Raw genomic sequence first — 23,732 nt, 5'->3', positions numbered from 1 at the left:
ACATCTCATCCATTTTGTTTAATGTGCATCCTGTTGATCAACTCACCTGAGCATGTTTGTCGAGAGAGGGGAGCGGCGACGGCCCAGACCCAGGGACCCAGTCAAGACTATCTCTGCCTGCTGGCCCGAACTTCATCCAACCGCTATCCAGTAACATCCGCATGATGCTGGGCTGAAAGCCTGGGCTTGGAGCGCAGAGTGGAGCGACAATCAGAGCGATTATCACTCTCGTGTCAGGGTGTACAATACTTACAAATGAGGGCATGACAAGCATGGGTCCAGCTAAGAGATCAGTGAGGACGTAACAGTGTCCAATCACAGCCAGGCTTCTCCAATCTCTTTGGATTTACTCACAGCAGCTCCAAATTTGGCCTACATTGTAAATAATGGTTACGTGGGTGGTTGGTCAACTGATGTGGCGAGTGAGGCGGATTTAACTTGGAGTGGGAAAATGCACTCTTAGAAAGAAAAAAACGGTTATTCTGGCTTGTCCCTGTCGGAGAACCAGGTAAAACCCTTTCACCCACAAACACTGTTTTGAGAAAAGGTTCTCTTAGATGGAGAGAGTTACATATTGAGACCAATATCAATTGTATAAAATAAATCAGCAGATTCGGTAATCGATTTGTTTGTTTATTCTACAACACAACATAAAAGCGCTTTGAAATATACTGAGTATGAATACAAACATGAATACATACAATCTGAAGACAAATTACATCAGCAAGGGAGTCCAGCCAGAGAAAAAACACAAACATAATAGTTATTTTTTTATCAAAGGCAGAAAAAAGCTTTTAAAAATCACTGTGACAATATTGGCCCTCTTAGGGCTCTATTAAATCTGTGTCGTTGAAGAATTACAGATTGTGTGATAGATATTTAAAGGTACTGTAATTCCTGATTGAGCCGACATATGCAGCGTTTACCATGAATGCAGTCTCCACTAACGCTGAAACGTTGCCTTTAAATTTCATGCTGTAACACAGAACTTCCACAATAGGGATTGAATAGAGCCCTAAGCAAGACATTCTTCCTGCCAGGCTTGTGCCATTCAGTTCATCCATAATACCGACCATAGTCATTCAGAGGAAAATGTACAGAACTTACAAACTGGCAGAAGTTTGACGGTATATGTACACTTAGTTGCCGAACAGTAAAATGTTCATAAAACATTTTATATTAATAACAATATATTAACCAAATGTTTGTAATAATCAATTAATTGAATTTCATTTGGCCAAACACTTAAGATGGCAGAATGAATCTGTTAACAAAACAGTTGTCTTAGTGCATGAAAACGTTACAGAAACCTTCAGGCATGCTCCACACATTCCTTTCTACATTTTACAACCCTTTCTCACTCAAATTGCCTTAAATTAAGCATTACACAATACACCTCTAGCTACAGGGCCCAGCTGTAAAAGAGACCTTGGTCTCAGTCTGTGTTCCTTGTTCGAAATAAAGGTATAATAATACCATTGATGTCAAGTGATTTTAATTGAATCATGTGCTTTTGGTTATAAAACAAAACACATTGAACTGTGTTTAAAACAATTGCCATCTCATGGGATCATACTTATGGGTTCCAAAAGATAAAATTTGTCAAATATTGTTTAAATTGCTCCAAAGGAATTGCCTTGAATCTTTTTTGAATCCTGATCATACAGTATTCATGTGCCATAAAGTAATGTGCTCCCACACTGCAGAACATATGGAATTGGACTATTGATGGTTTCAAATAAATGCATCAGCACAGTTTGGGGCAGAGGAGTAAAAATGTGTTATAGGAAGCAATGATATTGACAGTTAGATACACAAACACTCCATTGTTTTTAATATCAACATCCATCATCCCATAAACTGATCACTTTGAACAAACTGTGTCAAACATTTGGGTCACAATCTACCCACAAATGATCAACTCAGACAATAAAGAATAGTCGACAGTTTCTCTCTCAAAGCCGCTTATATGCCTACGCACTCTCTCTGGGTCCTGCTCCCTTTTCATCCTCAATCAGCAGATAGGAAGCTATGGCAGATGAGACGTTTCTTGGAAAGGATCAACAGTTAGAAGATAGTGCCTCTATATAACACATTCACAAGCTGCATGCTCAGCCTAAATTTCCAGAGATGATGCTGTAAAAGTATACGAACGAATGGAACTTAATAATCATCAGCAGCTTACATCAAGAGCTCCATTCAATCTTTATTGCTGAAGTTCAGCTTTACAGCATGATGAGCCTGGTCTCAGACTATACGTAACATAAAACATTTACATTTCGGGAAAACTCAATTTAGTTGGTATGTTTCGTTTGGTATGATTACATAAGACAGGTTAACTAAGGCAAAAACAAAAGGAGGATGTTTGGTTGTAATATAACGCAAACGTATAGCAACCCAAAGGTTGCGTGTTCAAATCTCATCATGAACAACTTTTGCATTTAGCAACTACTATTTTTTCAGCTACTTTGCAAATACTTAGCATGTTAGCTAACCCTTTCCCTAACCTTAACGTTAGCCAGCTAGCTAAATTTAACCGCAACAAATTGGAATTCGTAAACATATCATACGTATTGCAAATTTGTAACATTGTATGAATTGCAATTCATAACACATCATACGAATTGTAATTTGTAACATATATGAAATGGATGATGGGCATCCACAAATTAATACATACCATACAAATTTACATTTTAACAGCAATATTCCTGCATCAGTGGAGACTGTATTCAAGGTAAACGTTGTATATATGTATATGTCAGCTCAATCGGAAATTACCTTTACATTTCTAAATCGCCCAATCTGTAATGCTTCAGCCATCCAGATTGAATAGAGCCCCTAGACACATACAGTGGGCAGGTCTTTGGTCATTGTACAGTCATTTTCACCTCCCAAAGTTGATCATTACATTAAGACAGTAAACAAAAAAAGGTACATTCTATAATAAACAGTATGTATGCAAAAGACTGTCCCAGGTAGTCAGAAGAAAATACACTATAAAGCACTGTAATAAGTAAACTTGACACTGAAAATTCTACCCCCAGTACTGCAATGGAGACCAGATGAGAATACGCTCAATAAATTATGCAATGAAAGCAATTACTAAACTTTTCAATAGTAAAATATTACATTAACTCTCATGACAGAATTCTAACATCATAACATGTTTCTTTCTAGATATCTACATTTAAAATGTACTTATTTTTCAGTTTTCTTCTATATGAAATCATCTTGATTCATTGTAAAAGTGTGTTACTATAATGAGCTTGAGAGTGCTTCCATATAAAAATGTACTATATTCACAAATGCATTTGGCCAACTTAAATTTTTTCTGATCTGTTTTTTCAATTCTTGCCTATTTTAGAGTACAGTAGAGCTGAAAACCTAATAAGTTATATTTATTTTTAATACCTTTTAAGCGCAGACATTTACTACCAGAGATTCAACTAATCTTTGGAGGCCAGCATGAAAATGTCAACTGTATCAAAACATTAGGGAACAAATGTACATGAGATTCTCAAGGGAACATGTTTTGAGAGCAGGTGCATATTATATCTACTAATAAATAGTCCACTAAAGTTACTAAAATCCTAGACAGAATTGTGTGGGTGGGTACATAAAAGGCTGTCCTTTGACTGCTCAAATTTACACAAACAGCAATGGCGAACATATTTTATAGTGATACATGTACTGAGTGTTCAATCATCTGTCCCTTTTCATTAATACCCAAGCAGATGTCAGCTATTAGAGCAGGGTCAGAGAGGTCAGACAACACGATAGCAATTCCGACATTTCCTATAGAGGGGCTGGCGAGGAGTCCGGGTATGGTCAGGGAAAGGCGTAATGATTGGAGAATCATCATGTTTGGGTCTGACATTATCTAAGGATGACCGTTTCTAGACAGGCCAGATCTGAGCATGGCTCCAACCCAAACTGTTGTTGAGGTTTGAGGGTATATGAACGAAACCTAATCCTGCCTTACAGTATTTGTTGGGTTGTTTATCAACAGCGCTCTCAATGAGGATCAGCATGTGGGGATTTGCTCTCTGATTTCATTGGACATTGATGAGTAAGACTCATTGACCTATATGGTGAGATCTCAGGCGTGCTTAGATAATAGCAAGGCTGTAATTCTATCATGTTTCTAAATTAAAGAATGGATGGATTAGGGCAGTGGTGTAGTGGAGGGTAAACGCGAGTAAAATTATTTTGGGCCCAACAGTTTCCCTACCTTTTGCAGATTTTTTTTCTCCGAAAGTATAGGGAGCCATACTTTTTTCCCTGCGACAGCCAATTAGTTTATCCACCTATTTTTTTTTTACCACTGCATCACTGGATTAGGGTCACGTGGTGTGTTTACCTAGAGGGGACTGGGTCACTTTCACCAAGGCCTTGTGACTGACTGGTGTCATCAAGGCATCTAATCTCCTCTCTTAAACAAAATGTGTTAATGTTAATTAATACTAAAGAGAATATCATCCATTTCACTGAGAGGGGCCTGGGCTTGGTAAATCATTTTGCCTGATTTATAGATTGGAATCTTGTCAGAGTGCAGTACACCAATTTACTACTGAAATGTGTAAAGCTAACTGGAACTAATATCTTCATATGGCACAATATCTGATTTATATACAGTTGTTCCAATGTCAAATCACAAATATAAATAAAAAATATATATATTCTTAATGTAATAGCATATTTGCAGTTGTAAAGAATTTATATAAATAATATGTAGTAAACATAAATTGGGATCTACAATAAATAGCTATGTCAGCTAATTTAAAGACACAACGATTCTATTTTTGGTAAAAAGCTCACTTCCATTTCATTCAGGAGTGACAGCGTTAAAGCAAAACCTAGCAAAGATAAACTGCATGACTTCCTGTAAATTACAATCAAACTGAATGACTTCCTGTAAATTACAATCAAACTGAATGCGGCTAAAAGTGGCAATGCAGATTCTCATTGGCTGAGCCTTAGTCTCCCCTTTACAAACACTGTAAGGAACGCAGCTGCTCCTCACATAGTGATGTCATACATTCTTCCTAAGCGACTCAGCCACTCTCGCACTGCCTGGCGCACACGGAGGTCAGTCACGTGACAGGTCAGCTGACTAATGCAGGGGAACACGGCGGGCTGCAGGGCCACGAAGGTAGGGTCTGGAAGGAGCTGGATCTGAGTCAGGATGGTCAGAACCATGTTAGTCCATGCCTAGAGAGAGAGCGAGAGAGGCAGAGAGAGAACGAGGGAACAAGAGAACAAAATAAAGAGAACGAGGACAGAGTTTTGCGCTTACACTTGCGTGCAAGTGTTTATCCAATCATGAAAAGAGAACTTGACCTGTATCTGGCCATGTTTCCCCTGCATGCGGCCCCACCTGTATCTGGCCATGTTTCCCCTGCATGCGGCCCCACCTGTATCTGGCCATGTTTCCCCTGCATGCTGCCACACCTGTATCTGGCCATGTTTCCCCTGCATGCTGCCACACCTGTATCTGGCCATGTTTCCCCTGCATGCGGCCCCACCTGTATCTGGCCATGTTTCCCCTGCATGCGGCCACACCTGTATCTGGCCATGTTTCCCCTGCATGCTGCCCCACCTGTATCTGGCCATGTTTCCCCTGCATGCTGCCCCACCTGTATCTGGCCATGTTTCCCCTGCATGCGGCCCCACCTGTATCTGGTCATGTTTCCCCTGCATGCAGTCCCACCTGTATCTGGTCATGTTTCCCCTGCATGCTGCCCCACCTGTATCTGGCCATGTTTCCCCTGCATGCGGCCCCACCTGTATCTGGCCATGTTTCCCCTGCATGCGGTCCCACCTGTATCTGGCCATGTTTCCCCTGCATGCGGTCCCACCTGTATCCGGTCATGTTTCCCCTGCATGCAGTCCCACCTGTATCTGGCCATGTTTCCCCTGCATGCGGTCCCACCTGTATCCGGCCATGTTTCCCCTGCATGCGGTCCCACCTGTATCCGGTCATGTTTCCCCTGCATGCGGTCCCACCTGTATCCGGTCATGTTTCCCCTGCATGCGGTCCCACCTGTATCCGGCCATGTTTCCCCTGCATGCGGTCCCACCTGTATCCAGTCATGTTTCCCCTGCATGCGGTCCCACCTGTATCCGGTCATGTTTCCCCTGCATGCAGTCCCACCTGTATCTGGCCATGTTTCCCCTGCATGCGGTCCCACCTGTATCCAGTCATGTTTCCCCTGCATGCGGTCCCACCTGTATCCGGTCATGTTTCCCCTGCATGCGGTCCCACCTGTATCCGGTCATGTTTCCCCTGCATGCGGTCCCACCTGTATTTGGTCATGTTTCCCCTGCATGCAGTCCCACCTGTATCTGGCCATGTTTCCCCTGCATGCGGTCCCACCTGTATCCAGTCATGTTTCCCCTGCATGCGGTCCCACCTGTATCCGGTCATGTTTCCCCTGCATGCGGTCCCACCTGTATTTGGTCATGTTTCCCCTGCATGCAGTCCTACCTGTATTTGGTCATGTTTCCCCTGCAGTCCTACCTGTATCTGAGCCTCTGAGTCTCTAATGGAGACGCTGTGGGAGCTTGCTGTAGAACCGGAGCGGGGTCTGATCTTCTCCTGCCTCAGCACCTCTGGCCCGGCACTGAACGAGTGTCTCATGGGCCCCGGGTCCACCAGCTGCTGAGGCCTCTGTGGGTTGGAGGACTCTGGGCCCCTCATCGTCCCTGCCTCGCCCCTGGTCTCTCCCCCCTTGGTCTCCTTCACGAAGGTGGTATGGTTGTGCTGCTGCTTTCTCTTCTTGTACTCCATCATCAGCTTGGTGATGGTCTTGTCGGTGGCGATGGTGTATAGCTTGTTCCCAGCACTCTCCCACCACTCCTTCTTGCGGCCCGCTGGGTCTCTCCTCTCCCCTCTCAGGTGTGGCAGGCTGTCCATGCAGTAGCCAGCAGTAGGGCTGTGGGTGTCCTCCGACGGCGTCTCTGCCAGGTGGGAGCGCACGCTGTCATCTGAGGGTGTTCCCCGGCCGGACAGGCCTCCCATGGAGGGAGTGGGAGTCTCGGGGGTGGAGGGGAAGAAAGGCAGGAAGAAGAGGGGGTCCCCCCGGAAGACGGGCACTGCCTCGTCCACCAGGTTCTCCTGGTCCAGGTGCATCTGGATGTAGTTGTTGCAGAGGTCCATGCAGAGCTTGTGCAGCCGCTTGACCAGCCAGGCCCAGTCTGCGCTGCTGACCGGCTGGATGCTGAGCGAAGGGATGGTGGCCCTCCACTGGCGCTTCTCCTTCCCCCGCGGGGGACTCACCTGAGCCGTCTCCTCGAAGATGTCCTCGTCCTCGGAGGAGCACTGCTGGGAGGAGTCGGAGCTGCCCTCGTCCTCCTCGTAAAGGATCTTCTTCACCAGCTCAGCAGTGATGCTCTCTTGGTTGGTGAGCGTGGCACACAGCAGGGCCTGGAAGTAGATGTTGAAGCTCATGGCAGACTGGCGGTACAGGTTGGCAGCGCCACACACCCCAGACACCTTCATCAGCAGGTACTTGAGGCCCGGGCGCGTGTCGAAGTCTCGGGCTGTGCGGTAGGAGTCCAGCAGCAGGTCGAAGATGATGGCCAGGTTCTGCATGGAGATGTAGCGCAGGAAACCAGATGGTCTAGGATCAGATACTGGAGTGGTCTTCTCCTGGGTCTCAGCATCACCAGGGTGCTTAACAAACTCCTCCAGCAGAATGTCATACAGGTTCTGGAGCAACACTTGATGAGAGAGTAAGCTAACCACTATAGTTCTGAAAGGAATCCTATAGATCAGATGGAGAAAAAGGTTACTGAAACCATTTATGTAAATAGATTCCAATTTTACTGATATTTGGTTTGTCTGATTGTCAGAAACATGCAACAACGTACTGGGATTTAAGCTTTAAAGTTTTACGACACACTGCTTTTAAAGCTACAATCCTTAGTTGCCTCATCCATTTTTGGACTTATAAATTAATGATATGTACCCATTGATTCTTGAAGAATATCACTTATAAATGCCTCATGAGCTTAGTTCAACTGTCGTACCCCATCAGAACCCAAAATATAAGCTTGGTTGTTTGTAAACAATAAAAATGTAAACAAACAGTAGCCTCAAAACATGGTTAAAACTATAATTTTGATATTATTGATGGTCAGTCCTTGCATCCATAGCTCTGTTTATGAATTTGAGAGTGGTTACATTTCTCCAGCCCCATCCCTCAGCTGTTAACCGAAACAAAAGGTGGATTGACCGATTTGCTATTGTTTCAATTAAGGACTCTAGCTTTAAATCTCAGACATCAATTTCTCCATCCTTCTGGGCATCATATGAGGATTCTGATAAACAGCATTAAAGAAAAGGTCCTTAACTGAAAGTCAAAAGCAGATTTAATAAAACCACATTGTAATCCCAAAGAGCTTGATCAAAATAATAATACTGTATCAGAGGTCAGAGGACTCTGGGAATTTTCTTATTTTATAAAAGGGAAAGAATTTCATATCTACACATGGTGGATAAGACAAAGTCTTCATCATTTGCACAGTAGCTTATGTCATCTGATAACAGATGTTGACATGACATAATATGGTCCATGACATTGAATGGATGCGTAAAGGAAAAATGTAAATAATGAACACAGACAGGTGGGCGTAAATGCTGCTCACAGTAAACCAGAATCATGGTATGGGTGTCATCCAAGTGCTCTTACCCAATTTTTCTGTTGTAAGTCCAGCACAAGAGAGAGAAATCAGCACATAAGGAGATGGAATGAGTCTCAGAATATATTGCACATCGAAAACTACATTCTGAGAACGGGCTGTGAACCCAGACATAAACTGTAACACACTATATATAGATAGTGAATAGATTAGAATAGAGCAATGATTCAAAGTTGACGATGTACTGTACACGACAGGTTGAACACACAGTATACAAACTTCACACACTGGGCCAGATTTCCAAAGTGTTTGCACTACTTGTACCCTTGTAAATCTGGCCCACTGATAAAAGCCACCACACCAGCTATGTGATTAAACGTTGCCAACCTTTTCTGAGTGTGACCATTGGATTGCTGGTCTGAGGGGAGCTCTATGATGAGCACACAGGACTGGGCATGCTCAAAGCCTTCTTTGTTATTGGGGGTTTTAGGGGAGCACTGGGTGTCCAGCATAAACACCTAAAGACAGGAGGAAGATAGGAGACATGTTCAACAACTATATAGTCATACTGAACAATATACATGAATAATGAAATGTACTGTCTACATAGAATATTTGAGACTTAATACAAAGAGGTTTGAAATGTTGTCTAATAACAGCTAGATTGATGAATAGTAGTATTTGACACAGGTCTGACTGTGGACAGACAGCCACACATGTGTACGTCATTTCACATCAACATGCATGTAGCCTAGGCCTAGATTCAATCCGGACCGCAGAAGATCCGTGCAATAGGGCGATTGAAATTTAAAGGTGATTTCAGATTGAGTAAATTAGTGTGTGGTGGTGGAGGGTCACCTGCTGGGCCATGGCTCTGATTCTCCAGTACTCTGCCTCAGCAGAGGGGGAGTGGGATGGGGCGGCCACCTTAACCTCACAGGCGTCCCCAGAGAAGCTGTCTGAACCACTACGGAAACACGCCAGCAGGTTCTACACAAGAGGTAGAGACACAGAAACACACACAGGTTCCGTGTGGCACTCTGGCATGCATGCTGAAGCTATACAGTCTGGAGCACAAGGTTACATACAATGTGATCCAATCAACAGGATCTAGAACACACTGATCAACTGCAACTCTCTCAGACACACATGGAACGTCATACAAACAGTTGAGACAGTGAAAGTAAACATACATAAGTATACATCATTTTTTATCTCTAAAGAAATTAATGAATGACAGTAATCCCAACATTCATTACTGGAACTAAACATCTAAATTATAATGGACATTTACTTTTACTAGGGAATTAATGACCTGTCCTGAATGTAGATGACCCTTTCACAACAACTATGACTATTTTATAAAGCCGTTTTTACAGTTGTCACAAAGTGCTTTAAAGCCCCAAAGAGCAAGCAATGCAGAGGAGGAAGCACAAAAAAAGCACAAGCCTGAGAAAGTTGGTCTTGTCCATACAGTATGCTTGCGTGCATTTGGGTCTACCACTCTACGTTTTAAGACAGTCTGAATAAACAATGCTGTTAGTGAAGACACAATGCATTCTTAAGTAGAGTAATTTCTCGCAAGGTCACTATATTTAAGGTCTGTTATTGGTAGTAATGCATCATGCATTTAAGCCCTCTCTACTACAGTACAAGTAGAGACAAGCTTTTTATTTTCTCTAAAAAGGCTGCAGCTTTAAGCTTTAAAGAAGATTATATTTGGTCCTCTCATATTGTGCAGGGCTGTGACTGAGAAAAATACTTGTAGCGAGACGTATCCTTCTAAATGTAGCCTACCTACTGTAAGAATGTAGTGGGGCTAGATGTAAACATGCATTAACCTGCTGCCACACACCACAGCCACACACCACAGCCATAATCAGAATGGGTTAATTTTAAAGACTCAATGCAGCCATTTTTATCTCAATATCAAATAATTTCTGGGAAAGAAGTACAGTGCATTCGGAAAGTATTCAGACCCCTTGACTTCAACATTTTGTTACATTACAGCCTTGTTCTAAAATGTATAAAATATATATTTCCTCATCAATCTACATACAATACCCCATAATGACAAAGTAAAAACTGTTTTTTTTTAGAAATTTTAGCAATTTTTGTATATCACATTTACACAAGTATTTAGACCCTTTACTCAGTACTTTGTTGAAGCACATTTGGCAGCGATTACAGCCTTGAGTCATTTTTGGTATGACGCTACAAGCTTGGCACAACCGGTTTTTGGGGAGTTTCTCCCATTCTTCTCTGCGGACACTCTCAAGCTCTGTCAGGTTGGATAGGGAGCGTTGCTGCACAGCCATTTCCAGGTCTCTCCAGAGATGTTCCATCGGGTTCAAGTCCAGGCTCTGGCTGGGCAACTCAAGGACATTCAGAGACTTGTCCCAAAGCCAGTCCTGTGTTGTCTTGGCTGTGTGCTAGTGTCGTTGTCCTGTTGGAAGGTGAACCTTTTCCCCAGTATGAGGTTCTGAGTGCTCTGGAGCAGGTTTTCATCATTGATCTCTCTGTACTTTGCTCAGTTCATCTTTCCCTCGATCCTGACTAGTGTCCCTGTCCCTGCCGCTGAAAAACATCCACACAGCACGATACTGCCACCACCATGCTTCACCGTAGGGTTGATATCAGGTTTCCTTCAGACTGAACTCTTTGGCCTGAATGCCAAGCGTCACATCTTGGTTTCATCAGACCAGAGAATCTTGTTTCTCATGCTCTGAGCCTCTTTAGTTTGCCTTTTGGCAAACTCTAAAGCGGGCTGTCATGTGCCTTTTACTGAGGAGTGGGCCACTCTACCATAAAGGCCTAATTGGTGGAGCGCTACAGAGATGGTTGTCCTTCTGGAATCTTCTCCCATCTCCACTGAGGAACTCTGGAGCTCTGTCAGAGTGACCATTGGGTTCTTGGTCACCTCCCTGACCAAGGCCCATCTTGGTGGTTCTAACCTTCTTCTATTTGAGAATTATGGAGGCCACTGTGTTCTTGGGAACCTTCAACACTGCAGAAATGTTTTGGTACCCTTCCTCAGACCTGTGCCTCAACACAATCCTGTCTCGGCGCTCTACGACAATTCCTTCGACCTCATGGCTTGGTTTTTGCTCTGACATGCACTGTCAACTTATATAGACAGGTGTGTGCTTCTCCAAATCATGTCCAATCAATTGAATTTACCACAGGTGGACTCCAATCAAGTTGTAGAAACATCTCAAGGGTGATCATTGGAAACAGGATGCACCGGAGCTCAATTTTGAGTCTCATAGCAAACGGTCTGAATACTTATGTAAATAACGTATTTCGTTTTTGTATTTTTATAAAATGTGCCAACATTTCTAAAAACCCGTTTTCGCTTTGTCATTATGGTTAACAAGTGTGTAGATTGATGTAGAACATTTTTAATTTATTCAATATTAGAATAAGGCTGTAACGTAACAAAATGTGGAAAAAGTCAAGGGGTCTGAATACTTTCTGAATGCACTGCAAATACCTTACTGTAATAGCTTTCTATTAATATGTTAGAAAAAAACTAAAATAGCTTTCTAGCAAAAAACTATTTCTCAAGCAAGAATTTTGCTAGGACTGTCTGTGAGTGGTCTGAGTGGGGAGGGGAAATGGAAAACTAGCTGTTATTGGCAGAGAGGTTTGGAACTCTTTCTTATTGTTCTATTAAATAATTCACCATCTGGTGTTGGAATTTTGACTGCACTGGGCCTTTAAACGAGGTGATTTTGTGTCCTATTATAGTAATTTGTTCATGGCATTAATATCACCTCATCAGATCATTACCAGGGAAAGCTTTTTACATCCTTTTCTAAACGGGTGTGGATTATTCCACTGGCCTCAACCCTGAAGAAGGCACAGCGTTGACGAAACGTTGATTAGGTTTACCCATTAAATTGTTGGGAGCATATAGTGTGTGGCTTGATTTTTATACAGTTTATTCCACTGGTCTAAAATAACAACCATGGAAAAATTTGAGAGGAAGTTTGCACCTTTTATTATTTTAAGATAAAACACCATTGACACAGGGGATGGCCGGGGGTTCTGACTACAGGGAGTACAGCTACGACCGGAAGTTACTTTTCGTAGCAGGTTAGTAGCATTTTCAGTAACCCTAACCCTTTTCCTAACCTTAAATCTCCTAACCTCCCACGTGAATTATCCTAACCTGCTACGAAAAAGTAAATTCCAGTCGTAGCTGCACTACCTCTAGTCAGAACCATGGCACGGCCCAGGTATTTACCTTGACAGGCTCCAGGGTGGCAGAGAAGGCATCCTGCAGGGCACAGCATGCCAGTCGCCACATCTCCTCAGTGAAGACTGGGCCTACCGTCACCAACACGTACCTGCCACAGGAAGAGAAACACCTGTCATCTACAGCTCAGTCATACACATTCTGTGTGTGTGTGAGCGTGCACAGCGCAAGTGCATGGTCACCTGATGCAGGAGCAGCCCACTCTAGAGATCGTCTCAGCAGGTTCAGCCACACAGGCCACCAGCAGCTTGAAGAGGTCCTTTAGCATCAGGTTGATCAGATGCTCATAGCCAATATCTACAGGAGCACAGAGATATGAAGGATACGGACAGAGGGACAACCAGGATCTGGGGGCGTATGTATCAGGGATCTCAGAATAGGAGTCAGGATCAAGTTTTCCTTGCCCATATAAAAATGTTCAATGTGATCTAAAAGGCTAAACTGATCCTAAATCAGCACTCCTACTCTGAGACCCTGGATACATACAGCCCCTGGGTTACATAAGTTTCACAAAGACCTATTTTGTCTAACTGCCTAAGTGCACTTCCATCTCTGCTGACAGCTTTGTGTACACTATGTTTGACCACCACTCAGGGGTCATTCCATGGCCACTGTACCTGAGTGGATGAAGCTTTGAATGTGCTCCACTACCAGCTCACAGCACAACCCAATGGCGTGCTTGAAGTTGGCTGCGGCTATGTCCCAGTACGCATGGTCGCCATGGCTACGCTGGAGCCAGAGTGACATCACAGGAAGAAGAAGCTGGATCACAGAGAATATGGCAAAGCCCGGTCCTATGGAGGTGGAAAAAAATTACTGACGATTGGTTTTCATGTAGGCTACATTCATAATGACTATGTTTATCTTATAAAATGATCACCCAGACCATGTAAACCAAACTCTAGTGGAGAGTGTTGAATCTGATCTGTCCTTTGGTGTTATGGCATCACTTCTAACCTGGCAAGTTGGTGAGCGCTCTGAGAAGTTCAAACAGCAGTTCCAGGGTGGGGGGCTGGTGCTGCCGGGGGCAGTTCGATACCGCTGCAGTCAGCTGCTCCAGCAGCAGGATCCAAACCTGGATCAAGCCTGTGTCATCGTCAAACTCAGCCAGGACGCAGTCCATGCCATCCTCACTGCTGACAGACTTCTCCTGGGCCCTCATGGGCAGGCTGGCCAGCCGGGCTCCCAGGAACACTGGCTTGGAAGGCATCTTGTAGATTTTGGCAAGCAGCTGCAGAAGAAAACCTCATCATACAGTGTGGATACACTAAACGTAGATGGAAATGTCTTCCTTTAGCGGGGTTGTGTGACCCTTTATTTATCTATTTTAATAGACTTTCTGGAAGCCTGTCTGATAAGAGAACTCATTTTCGTGTGACGCCCATTGAAAATAGCTAAGGTGGCCCATGGGCCAGTGTTTTCCTACCTGGGAGCACTTCCTCAGGTAGTCCAGAGCAGGGAGGCACAGGTCTGTAGAACTGTAGCCAGTGGCATTGACACAGTCCCCAATCTCCTTATAGTCCACTTCTCCTGGGAACAAGGCCAACACACTCACTGATGGCAATCAGAGTAATCACTTCCATTATTTCTTACCAAATAACATGAACATTCAATGTCTCTTCCTAAAAATGTGAAGATCATGACAATAGTATTACACATCCACAGATTTTTTTTTTTTGTAATCATCTCATTTACCTGACTTACCTAAACCTTTGACAAACTTCATAAGGCACATGATGTAGTCAGTTGCTGCGTTGGCGAAGACCTGAATGTTGTCGGTGTTGATAAACGCTTCAAAGACATCAAACACAGGCGCCTGAGACTTCCCTGCATTACAGACCAAGCAGAAAAGCAGATCAATAAAAAAAACAGTGATATACAGGAATCTCCTTCAAGAGAGGAGACGAGGCTCTGTGCCAACATACAGTATCTCCTGCTGAGACTCTCTCTCATAAGCCATCATTACAGACAACCCAAAGAAACAGAATGTATGTGAATACAATAGAAATACTGTAGCCGTGCAGTACCTTAGGGAATACAATAACACATGGAAACATTGAGATGTAACAAACTCAAAGGCTGCCTGTCATACATACCCATGGAATATTCTCCTATCAGGTAGTCTTTCATGTCTGGCTTGTTCCCATGCACAGTCCTCAGGGCACTGAATAGAGGTCTCCAGCCAGACTGGATCTGAGGGGAACACATCTCTACAAGCTCCCCTATGGATGTGACCACCTGAGGGACAAACAATAGGACGTTTTAACTACCGGGTCAACTAATTACAAGAGGTGTGTGTGTGGGACAACTCACCTGGTCCTGCACGTCCTCGTCACACAGCTCCAGCTGCATGATGTGCTCGAAGGGTCTGAAGAGCGCCTCGTTAAAGTGGAAGTGGGGAAGCTCTGCCCAGCTGGTCAACACCTCCATCAGAACATCATGGATGAAGGACACAGCCTTCTGGGATACATGGCGCTCTTTGTGGCAGGCAGCCTAGGAGGAGACAGAGAGAAACAGTAACGAGAACAATGCCCAATGGGCAAAAACTGGTAGAATCAACGTTGTTCCCATGTCATTTCAACAAAAAAATTCTATATGTAATGACATTGAATCAACTTGGAAAACTAAGGGAATTTCGTATTTTCTCACCAAACTAAATCCAACGGCCGCATGAAATGTTTGTTGATTTCACATTAGTTCACAACTCAACCAAACGTAAATCAAAACTAGACGTTGAACTGATGTCTGTGCCCAGTGGGTATAGGCCTAATATAACCTGCAGAAAGGGTGAACCTATTAGGCTATACCATATTAGTGATCGTGGAGGAAAGGACATCAGCAAAGGAGGCTACACAGTTGAGATGCATTCCCTGTGCTCCTACCTCCACCAGGTGCGGTGCCACTACGCTCCAGGCCCTCATCATGTGCAGCAGGGGTCTGGTCTTATTCCTCACGATCCGCAGCATGGCCTCCCCCAACCGGAACAGATGCAGGGCGCTACGCCTGTCCATGGTGGACTTGGCCTCTCCTAAAAACACACAGGCAACATTGATGACCTTTGGGACTGTTCTGCTGGTTCCATTTTACTGGGCAAATTTGACCCAGGGTTTTGATCTAAGTCTGTTGGGGATAAGCATGTCCTGTGTTTGGTACCTGGCATGGCTAAGGAGTAGTCTCCTGTCTCAGTGACTGAGTCAAAGAGCTGGGACTGAGATGCTCTCCTCAGCTGGTGCAGGAAACCCACCAGGCTAACCATGTTCAGTTTACTGACAGAGTCCTCAAATAACCTGCAAAAAAGGTCATACAGTAGAATCCAAATTATTGCCACTATATTCTTCAAACAGCAGAAAGGGATCACCACAAGCCAATTAGAAAGCTGTGGGACTAGTAGGACAGTGAAACATCTGCCAGATAAGTGTTTTTATTATTTTCTCTAAAAGCGGCCTAGTGCTTATGTAGTTATGTAAGCACTGCAGGCAGGGCCGGATTAATGCAGGGGCTCAAGCCCGTAGGGGGCCCAAGAGTCCCCCAAAAAAGAGATAAAAAAAATGGTTTATTTATTTTTATCCAACCACAGAAGCCCACTTTGAACGTTCAAAATACACCAGAGAGCATAATTTAGCCACAGAGGACCAATAGCTAAAAAAATAAAAAATAAAATAAAAAAATAAAAAAACTGGGGACAAAGTTTTATCACAGGCACATACAGGTAACTTCCAAAACAAACAAAACACTTAAAATGTCTTAAAAGGGTGTTGGGCCACCACGGGCTGCCAGAACAGCGTCAAAGAGCCTTGGCATAGATTCTACAAGAGGACCTAAACCATGGCAGGAAATTGCACTCCACACATAACATACTGTATACTTTCTATTCCTCATTTACTCAAGTGTTTCCTTTATTTTGGAAGTTACCGGTATGCTTACAGTCGGGAAGGTCGCAATTTGTGCTGCATGCGGCGCCAAATATAGGACAGTTTGTTGCATTGTGACCATAGACATATAATCCATAGAAGGGTTTTGGAACATCTAACTCTGGCAATTTGACTGTTAAACTCATGGATACACTAGCAATGGCTGCCAGACCTGACTTGAATGGGAACTGCCATCTATGGATTATATTTATATGGTTGGTTGCGGCTGTCAGTTTGCCTTTTGCAAATTTCAAAATACAATTGCGGGAAACACATACAGTTTGAAAAGCAAATGCCTACCGCTGAAAAGAGAAGACTAATCTTTCTGTAGAACCAATAGGAAAAAATGTTTCTCAACAACTCCCAATTTTCAGCAGCACTGTTTTTCAAAGTAGTTTATCATGAGATATGCTATTGCCCCGACGAGCCCATCACCAGTGAGTAGCCTACAGCTTCATCTTCTTCATTAGGTGAGACAGTGTGACACTGGAAAGTGTATTTAGCCGCTTATTGTACCCTATAATATACAGTTTATATTTCCTCCGAATATTGTACAAATCTGTGTGTCGCTTCATGATGATTTCTTAAATCTGGCCCTGACTGCAGGCTATAACTTATCCATGTGTAATTGGCCTATGTCCAGAAGAGAAAGTGCTGCATGACCATGTGACTCTTAATTTGTACAATCAAGAGTACCAAATCACATACTGGTCTGGGTCAAATACAGTGAAATACTTTCATGTACCACACTGCCACCAGGTGGCCATTTAACATGGGGTGCTGTTTCTTTCACTGACTTAAATTACAACTTTTGTATTTCAGCCTAGTCAGTCAACAATAACTATATTGTTTGTTTCATATTGCTATTCAGGCATGAAAGTCAATGAAAAAGAGAGCGAGAGGAGAATATGAAACTTAGTATGCTATTCAGGCAGTTCTGTAGCCTATACTGCAGTACCTGTCTGCCTGTGTAGATAGGGTGCAGACGGCCTTGGATGCGCTGGTCCCAGTCATCAGGCTACGGTCCAGGCCTTTCCCCCCTCTACCCTCCCTTAGCAGCTCCTGGATGGACTGGGGCTGGATGACCGGCTGGCTGCTGAGGGCCAGATCTCTGTCCGGACTAGGCTCGCCGCACAAATCCAGCCCAAGGTCTACAGCCTGCTGGGCCTGGGTGATGGTCATGGTGGCCTGGGAGCTGCCATCGCTGAAGTGGCTGTGCTCCAGAGAGCTGACATATTCGCTCACCCTGGGTAGACAGAGACCGATACGCTACTGTATTGTTCAGTGTGTCGTTACAGATGAGAGTTCACATTATAGATGAGTGTTAGTAACCTGTGGCTGCAACTGTACCGAGAATCCAATGTAATATGCTGTCATGCCTTTTTCTCAGTGGTTATGGAGAGGGTTTTGACTTTGATCTCTGCATCGCCTGCCCTGCCACAGCTTGGCTGTATTACCTGAAGACGTGGGGCCAGCAGTCCTGGTTGTGGCTGCCCATCTCCAGGCCTACGTTGAGGATGGCCTCCATGCAGAGCACATGGGCCGTGTGCAGCCGCACCCCCTGAGGACGTCCCATCTGCTCCAGCTTCTGCTCCACACGCTGCTTGACTGGGAACACACACACCCAACAGACACAGGATCAGATCAGATCCCAGCACTCTAGCTAGCACCGTATCAAAAACTCAAAATGTGACCATGTAACTATGGGATCTTTTCTGAAATGGAGGGATTCTTTATCCTCTATGTGTCTTGCACAGTAATGTACGGTATGTGTGTTTGAAAAAGGCAAGTTAATCCCTTTGTACAGTATGTTATGTGGTGTGCTGTAAGTACCTTGTGTGATGGCATCTCCAGACTCGCCCACCTCCCTCTCCTCCTTCTCCTCCTGCACACACGAGGCTGCCGCCATCTGGGCCAGAGCCGAGGCACAATTGGCAGCCACACCTAGAGAATGCATGAATATTCATTAGAGCTGATGGTAATCAAAGACAAGCTGGGCTGAAAGGGCCTACGGCACCGGTCACAGAACACCAGGCCAATACTTTATCATTATACGGTCCTGATTCATATACGTTTTCACGGACATTTCAATAGCTACACAAATAGACCTATGAAGTATTCAGATATTGCTCAAATTCTAAGCAAAACCTGTGCTTGAGTTTGATTCTCTCAAAACGTGATGTTTTTGTACTAAACACATCTAAACCAGACCTGGGATCAAATCGTTTTGGTTCTTTCAAATACTTTGAGCCTTTGACCCAGCCAGCCTCTGATCTAAACACACTAGCTAATGGGTTAACTAAACGCTTCCTGTTGAAGATTATATTCAGTCAGGCAGGCCTTATCCACGGTCACCATGATGTTGGGTCCTGTTACCTAGAGCACAACTGAGTCCGGCTGCCTTGCGTAGTCCATCCAGGCTGAGACAGATGGTGTCTCTCTCCCTCTGGCTCTGCTCCTTCAGCCCCTCAGACCCCAGCATGAAGGCCAGGCCCTTGGAGCTGCCCGCCATGCGTCCCGTCAGGGGGGTGGACAGGGTGTCCATCAGGTTCTTCCAGCAGCCCATCAGGATGTAGCGAGCAAACACTATGCCTGAAATAATATGAATGAATGTTGAGTGAGTGAGTGAGCCAGACGCTTATCTGTGCATTGACCAAGACAATATGTATGAAACAGGATCAAATGGGGGTTGGGTCAGACCCTTAAAGCTAGAATCTGCAGCTGAAAGGGTCACCCTGCCTCTGTTTTGGTAAAAAAAACTAAACAGAGATGGGCCTGCAGAAATGTAAACATTCTCAAATTCATAGACAGAGCTAGGGTGAAGAACTGACCATTCACAATATAAAATAATTATAGTTTAAAACTTATTAGGGATAGGGGGCAGTATTTTCACATCCTGATGAAAAGCGTGCCCAAAGTAAACTGCCTGTTACTCAGGCCCAGAACCTAGGATATGCATATAATTGGTAGATTTGGATAGAAAACACTCTAAAGTTTCTAAAACTGTTACAATAATGTCTGTGAGTATAACAGAACTGATTTGGAAGGCAAAACTCCGAGGACAAACCATCCGGGGGGGGGGGGGGGGAATTGAGGTCATAGTATTTCCCAATGTTTTTCTATGGGAAGCCCTATTTAATAGGAACCTGGTTGCAGCTCCTATGGCTTCCACTAGATGTCAACAGTCTTTAGAAATTGTTTGATGTTTTTCTTTTGAGAAATGAAGAAATATGGCTGTTCTTTGTAAGTGTCACTCCAGGTGGACTCTAATGTTGGTGCGCATGAACTGGAACGCGCTTCACGTTGTTTTTATCCGGTATTGGAAACAGTTTATCCCGTCTTAAATTCGATCGATTATTTATGTTTTAGGAGGTTGGATTAGGAATGTTGTTTGAAATGTTAGGACCAAGTTTACAGGTAACTTATTAGGTAATTTGTAGTCATGTTGGAACCGGTGTATTTCTGAATCAAACGCGCCAAATAAATGGACATTTTGGGGATATAAAGAAGGAATTTATCGAACAAAACAACCATTCATTGTGTCACTGAGACATTTGGGATTGCAAAAAGAAGATCTTCAAAGGCATTTATTATACCGTTATTTCTGACTTTTGTGTCGCCACCTGCCTGGTTGAAAATGATTCATGTGTTTGTATGCGGGGCGCTGTCCTCAGATAATCGCATGGTCTGCTTTCGCCGTAAAGCCTTTTTCAAATCTGACACTGCGGCTGGATTAAGAAGAAGTTAAGCTTAATTTTGATGTATTACACTTTTATATTCGTGAATCTTGAATATTGATATTTCTGTAGTTTGAATTTGGAGCTCTGCAATTACACTGGATGTTGTCAAATCTATCCTGCTAACGGGATCACTAACAGGCATTCTTTGAGGCTATACAGTGTTTGTTTACATCAACATTATTAACAAACATTGGAGTAAAAAATATATATATTTTTGGTTCTGATGAGGTGACTGTTGAAGTAAGCTCATTTATGCGTTGTATTCTTCAAGAATCAATGGGTGTACAGTGTATTCTGAAAGTATTCAGATCCCTTCACTTCTTCCACATTTTATTACGTTACAGCCTTATACTAAAATTGATTAAATATTTTTTTTTTCCATCAATCTACACACAATAATCCATAATGGCAAAGCAAAAACAGGTTTTATTTTTTTTGTTGCAAATTTATTACATAAAAAACAAAAATAACTTTTTTTACATAGGTATTCAGACCCTTTGCTATGAGACTCGAAATTAAGCTCTGGTGCATCCTGTTTCTATTGATCCTCCTTGAGATATTTCTACAACTTGGAGTCCATCTGTAGTAAATTAAATTGATTGGACATGATTTGGAAAGGCACACACACACCTGTCTATATAAGGTCCCACAGTTGACAGTGCATGTCAGGACAAAAACCAAGTCACGAGGTCAAAGGAATTGTCTGTAGAGCTCAGAGACAAGCACAGATCTGTGGAAGGGTACCACAAAATTTTGGCAGCATTGAAGGTCCCCAAGAACACAGTGGCCTCCATCATTCTTAAATGGAAGAAGATTGGAACCACCAAGAGGCTTCCTAGAGCTGTCTACCCGCCCAAACTGAGCAATCAGGGGAGAAGAGCCTTGGTCAGAAAGGTGACCGAGAACCCGATGGTCACTGACAGAGCTCCTCTGGAGATGGGAGAAACTTCCAGAAGCACAACCATCTCTGCAGCACTCCACCAATCAGGCCTTTATGGTAGAGTGACCAGACAGAAGCCACTCCTCAGTAAAAGGCACATGACAGCCCGCTTGGAGTTTGCAAAAAGGCACTGAAAGGACTCAGACCGTGAGAAACAAGATTCTCTGGTCTGATGAAACCAAGATCAAACTTTTTGTCCTGAATGCCAAGCGTCACGTCAGGAGGAAACCTGGCACCATCCCTATAGTGAAGCATGGTGGTGGCAGCATAATGCTGTGGGGATATTTTCAGAGGCAGGGACTGGGAGACGAGTCAGGATCGAGGGAAAGATGAACGGAGCAAAGTACAGAGAGATCCTTCATGAAAACCTGCTCCAGAGCACTCAGGACCTCAGACTGGGGCAAAGGTTCACCTAAGCACAGAGCAAAGACAACGCAGGTGTGGCTTTGGGATAAGTCTCCGAGTGTTCGAGTGGCCAAGCCAAAGCCCGGATTTGAACCCGATAGAACCTCTCTGGAGAGACCAGAAAATAACTGCAGTGACTCTCTATGCAACCTGACAAAGCTTGTGAAGATCTGCAGAGAAGAAATGGGAGAAACTCTCCAAATACAGGTCTGCCAAGCTTGTAGCGTCTTACCCAAAACGGTAATCATTGCCAAAGGTGCTACAACTAACTACTGAGTAAAGGGTCTGAATACTTATGTAAATGTGATATTTCAGGTTAAGTTTTTATAGATTTGCAAAAATGAAGGAAAAAAAACAGTTCTTGCTTTGTCATTATGGGGCACTGTGTGTTGATTGAAAAAAAACAATTCAATAAATTTTAGATTAAGGCTGTAACATAACAATGTGGGAAAAGTCTAGGGGTCTGAATACTTTCCAAATGCAATGTACAGTACCAGTCAAAAGTTTGGACACCTACTCATTCAAGGGTTTTTCTTTATTTTTACTATTTTCTACAATGTAGAATAATAGTGAAGACAAACTATTAAATAACACATATGGAATCATGTAGTAACCCAGAAAAGTGTTAAACAAATCTAAATATATTTGAGATTCTTCAAAGTAGCAACCCTTTGCCTTGATGACAGCTTTGCACACTCTTTGTATTATCTCAACCAGCTTCATGAGGTAGTCACCTGGAATTGAATAAAATGAAATTGTATTTGTCACATACACATGGTTAGCAGATGTTAATGCGAGTGTCGAGAAATGCTTGTGCTTCTAGTTCCGACCATGCAGTAATATCTAAGTAATCTAACCTGACAATTTCACAACAACTACCTTATACACACACACAAGTGTGAAGGAATGAATAAGAATATGTACATAAAAATATATGAATGAGTGATGGCCAAACGGCATAGGCAAGATGCAGAATGCATTTCAATTAACAGGTGTGCCTTGTTAAAAGTTAATTTGTGGAATTTCTTTCCTCAATGCGTTTGAGCCAATCAGTTGTGTTGTGACAAGGTAGAGGTGGTATACAGAAGATATCCCTATTTGGTAAAATACCAAGTCCATATTATGTCAAGAACAGCTCAAATAATCAAAGAGAAACGACAGTCCATCATTACTTTAAGACATGAAGGTCGGAACATTAAGAACTTTGAAAGTTTCTTCAAGCACAGTCGCAAAAACAATCAAGCCCTATGATGAAACTGGCTCATGAGGACCGCCACAGGAAAGGAAGCCCCAGAGTTACCTCTGCTGCAGAGGATAAATCCATTGGAGTTAACTGCACCTCAGATTGCAGCCCAAATAAATGCTTCAGAGTTCAAGTAACAGACATCAACATCAACTGTTCAGTGGACTGCATGAAATCAGGCCTTCATGGTCGAATTGCTGAAAAGAAACCACTACTAAAGAACACTAATAAGAAGAGACTTGCTTGGGCCAAGAAACATAAGCAATGGACATTAAACCGGTGGAAATCTGTCCTTTGGTCTGGAGTCCAAATTTGCGATTTTTGGTTCCAACCTCCGCAGAGTAGATGAACGGATGATCTCTGCATGTGTGGTTCCCACCGTGAAGCATGGAGCAAATGGTGTGTTGGTGCTTTGCTGGTGACACTGTCAGTGATTTATTTAGAATTCAAGACACACTTAACCAGCATGGATCCATAGTATTCTGCAGCGATACGCCATCCAATCTGGTTTGCGCTTAGTGGGAAGGTAATTTGTTTTTCAACAGCACAATGACCCAAAACACACCTCCAGGCTGTGTAAGGGCTA

General features: G+C 43.5%; 1 protein-coding gene across 1 annotated transcript in view; it reads right to left on the bottom strand.

Annotated features, from left to right (window-relative positions):
* Positions 1-2,603: 2,603 nt before the first annotated feature.
* The window catches only part of arfgef3 (ARFGEF family member 3), a 40,910-nt gene continuing 19,781 nt past the window's right edge, over positions 2,604-23,732 (bottom strand). Inside the window, 18 exon segments of the mRNA XM_038974760.1 lie at positions 2,604-5,214; positions 6,524-7,769; positions 9,034-9,164; positions 9,505-9,636; positions 12,896-12,998; positions 13,090-13,204; positions 13,525-13,701; positions 13,865-14,138; positions 14,334-14,437; positions 14,612-14,734; positions 15,004-15,145; positions 15,221-15,400; positions 15,790-15,935; positions 16,061-16,194; positions 17,777-18,064; positions 18,276-18,426; positions 18,652-18,762; positions 19,195-19,410. Coding sequence (XP_038830688.1) covers positions 5,023-5,214; positions 6,524-7,769; positions 9,034-9,164; positions 9,505-9,636; positions 12,896-12,998; positions 13,090-13,204; positions 13,525-13,701; positions 13,865-14,138; positions 14,334-14,437; positions 14,612-14,734; positions 15,004-15,145; positions 15,221-15,400; positions 15,790-15,935; positions 16,061-16,194; positions 17,777-18,064; positions 18,276-18,426; positions 18,652-18,762; positions 19,195-19,410 — 3,965 coding nt within the window. The 3' untranslated portion in view covers positions 2,604-5,022.

Source organism: Salvelinus namaycush, chromosome 35 (genome assembly GCF_016432855.1).
Source record: "Salvelinus namaycush isolate Seneca chromosome 35, SaNama_1.0, whole genome shotgun sequence".
Taxonomy (NCBI): Eukaryota; Metazoa; Chordata; class Actinopteri; order Salmoniformes; family Salmonidae; genus Salvelinus; species Salvelinus namaycush.
This window is presented reverse-complemented; position numbering and strand designations above follow the sequence as displayed.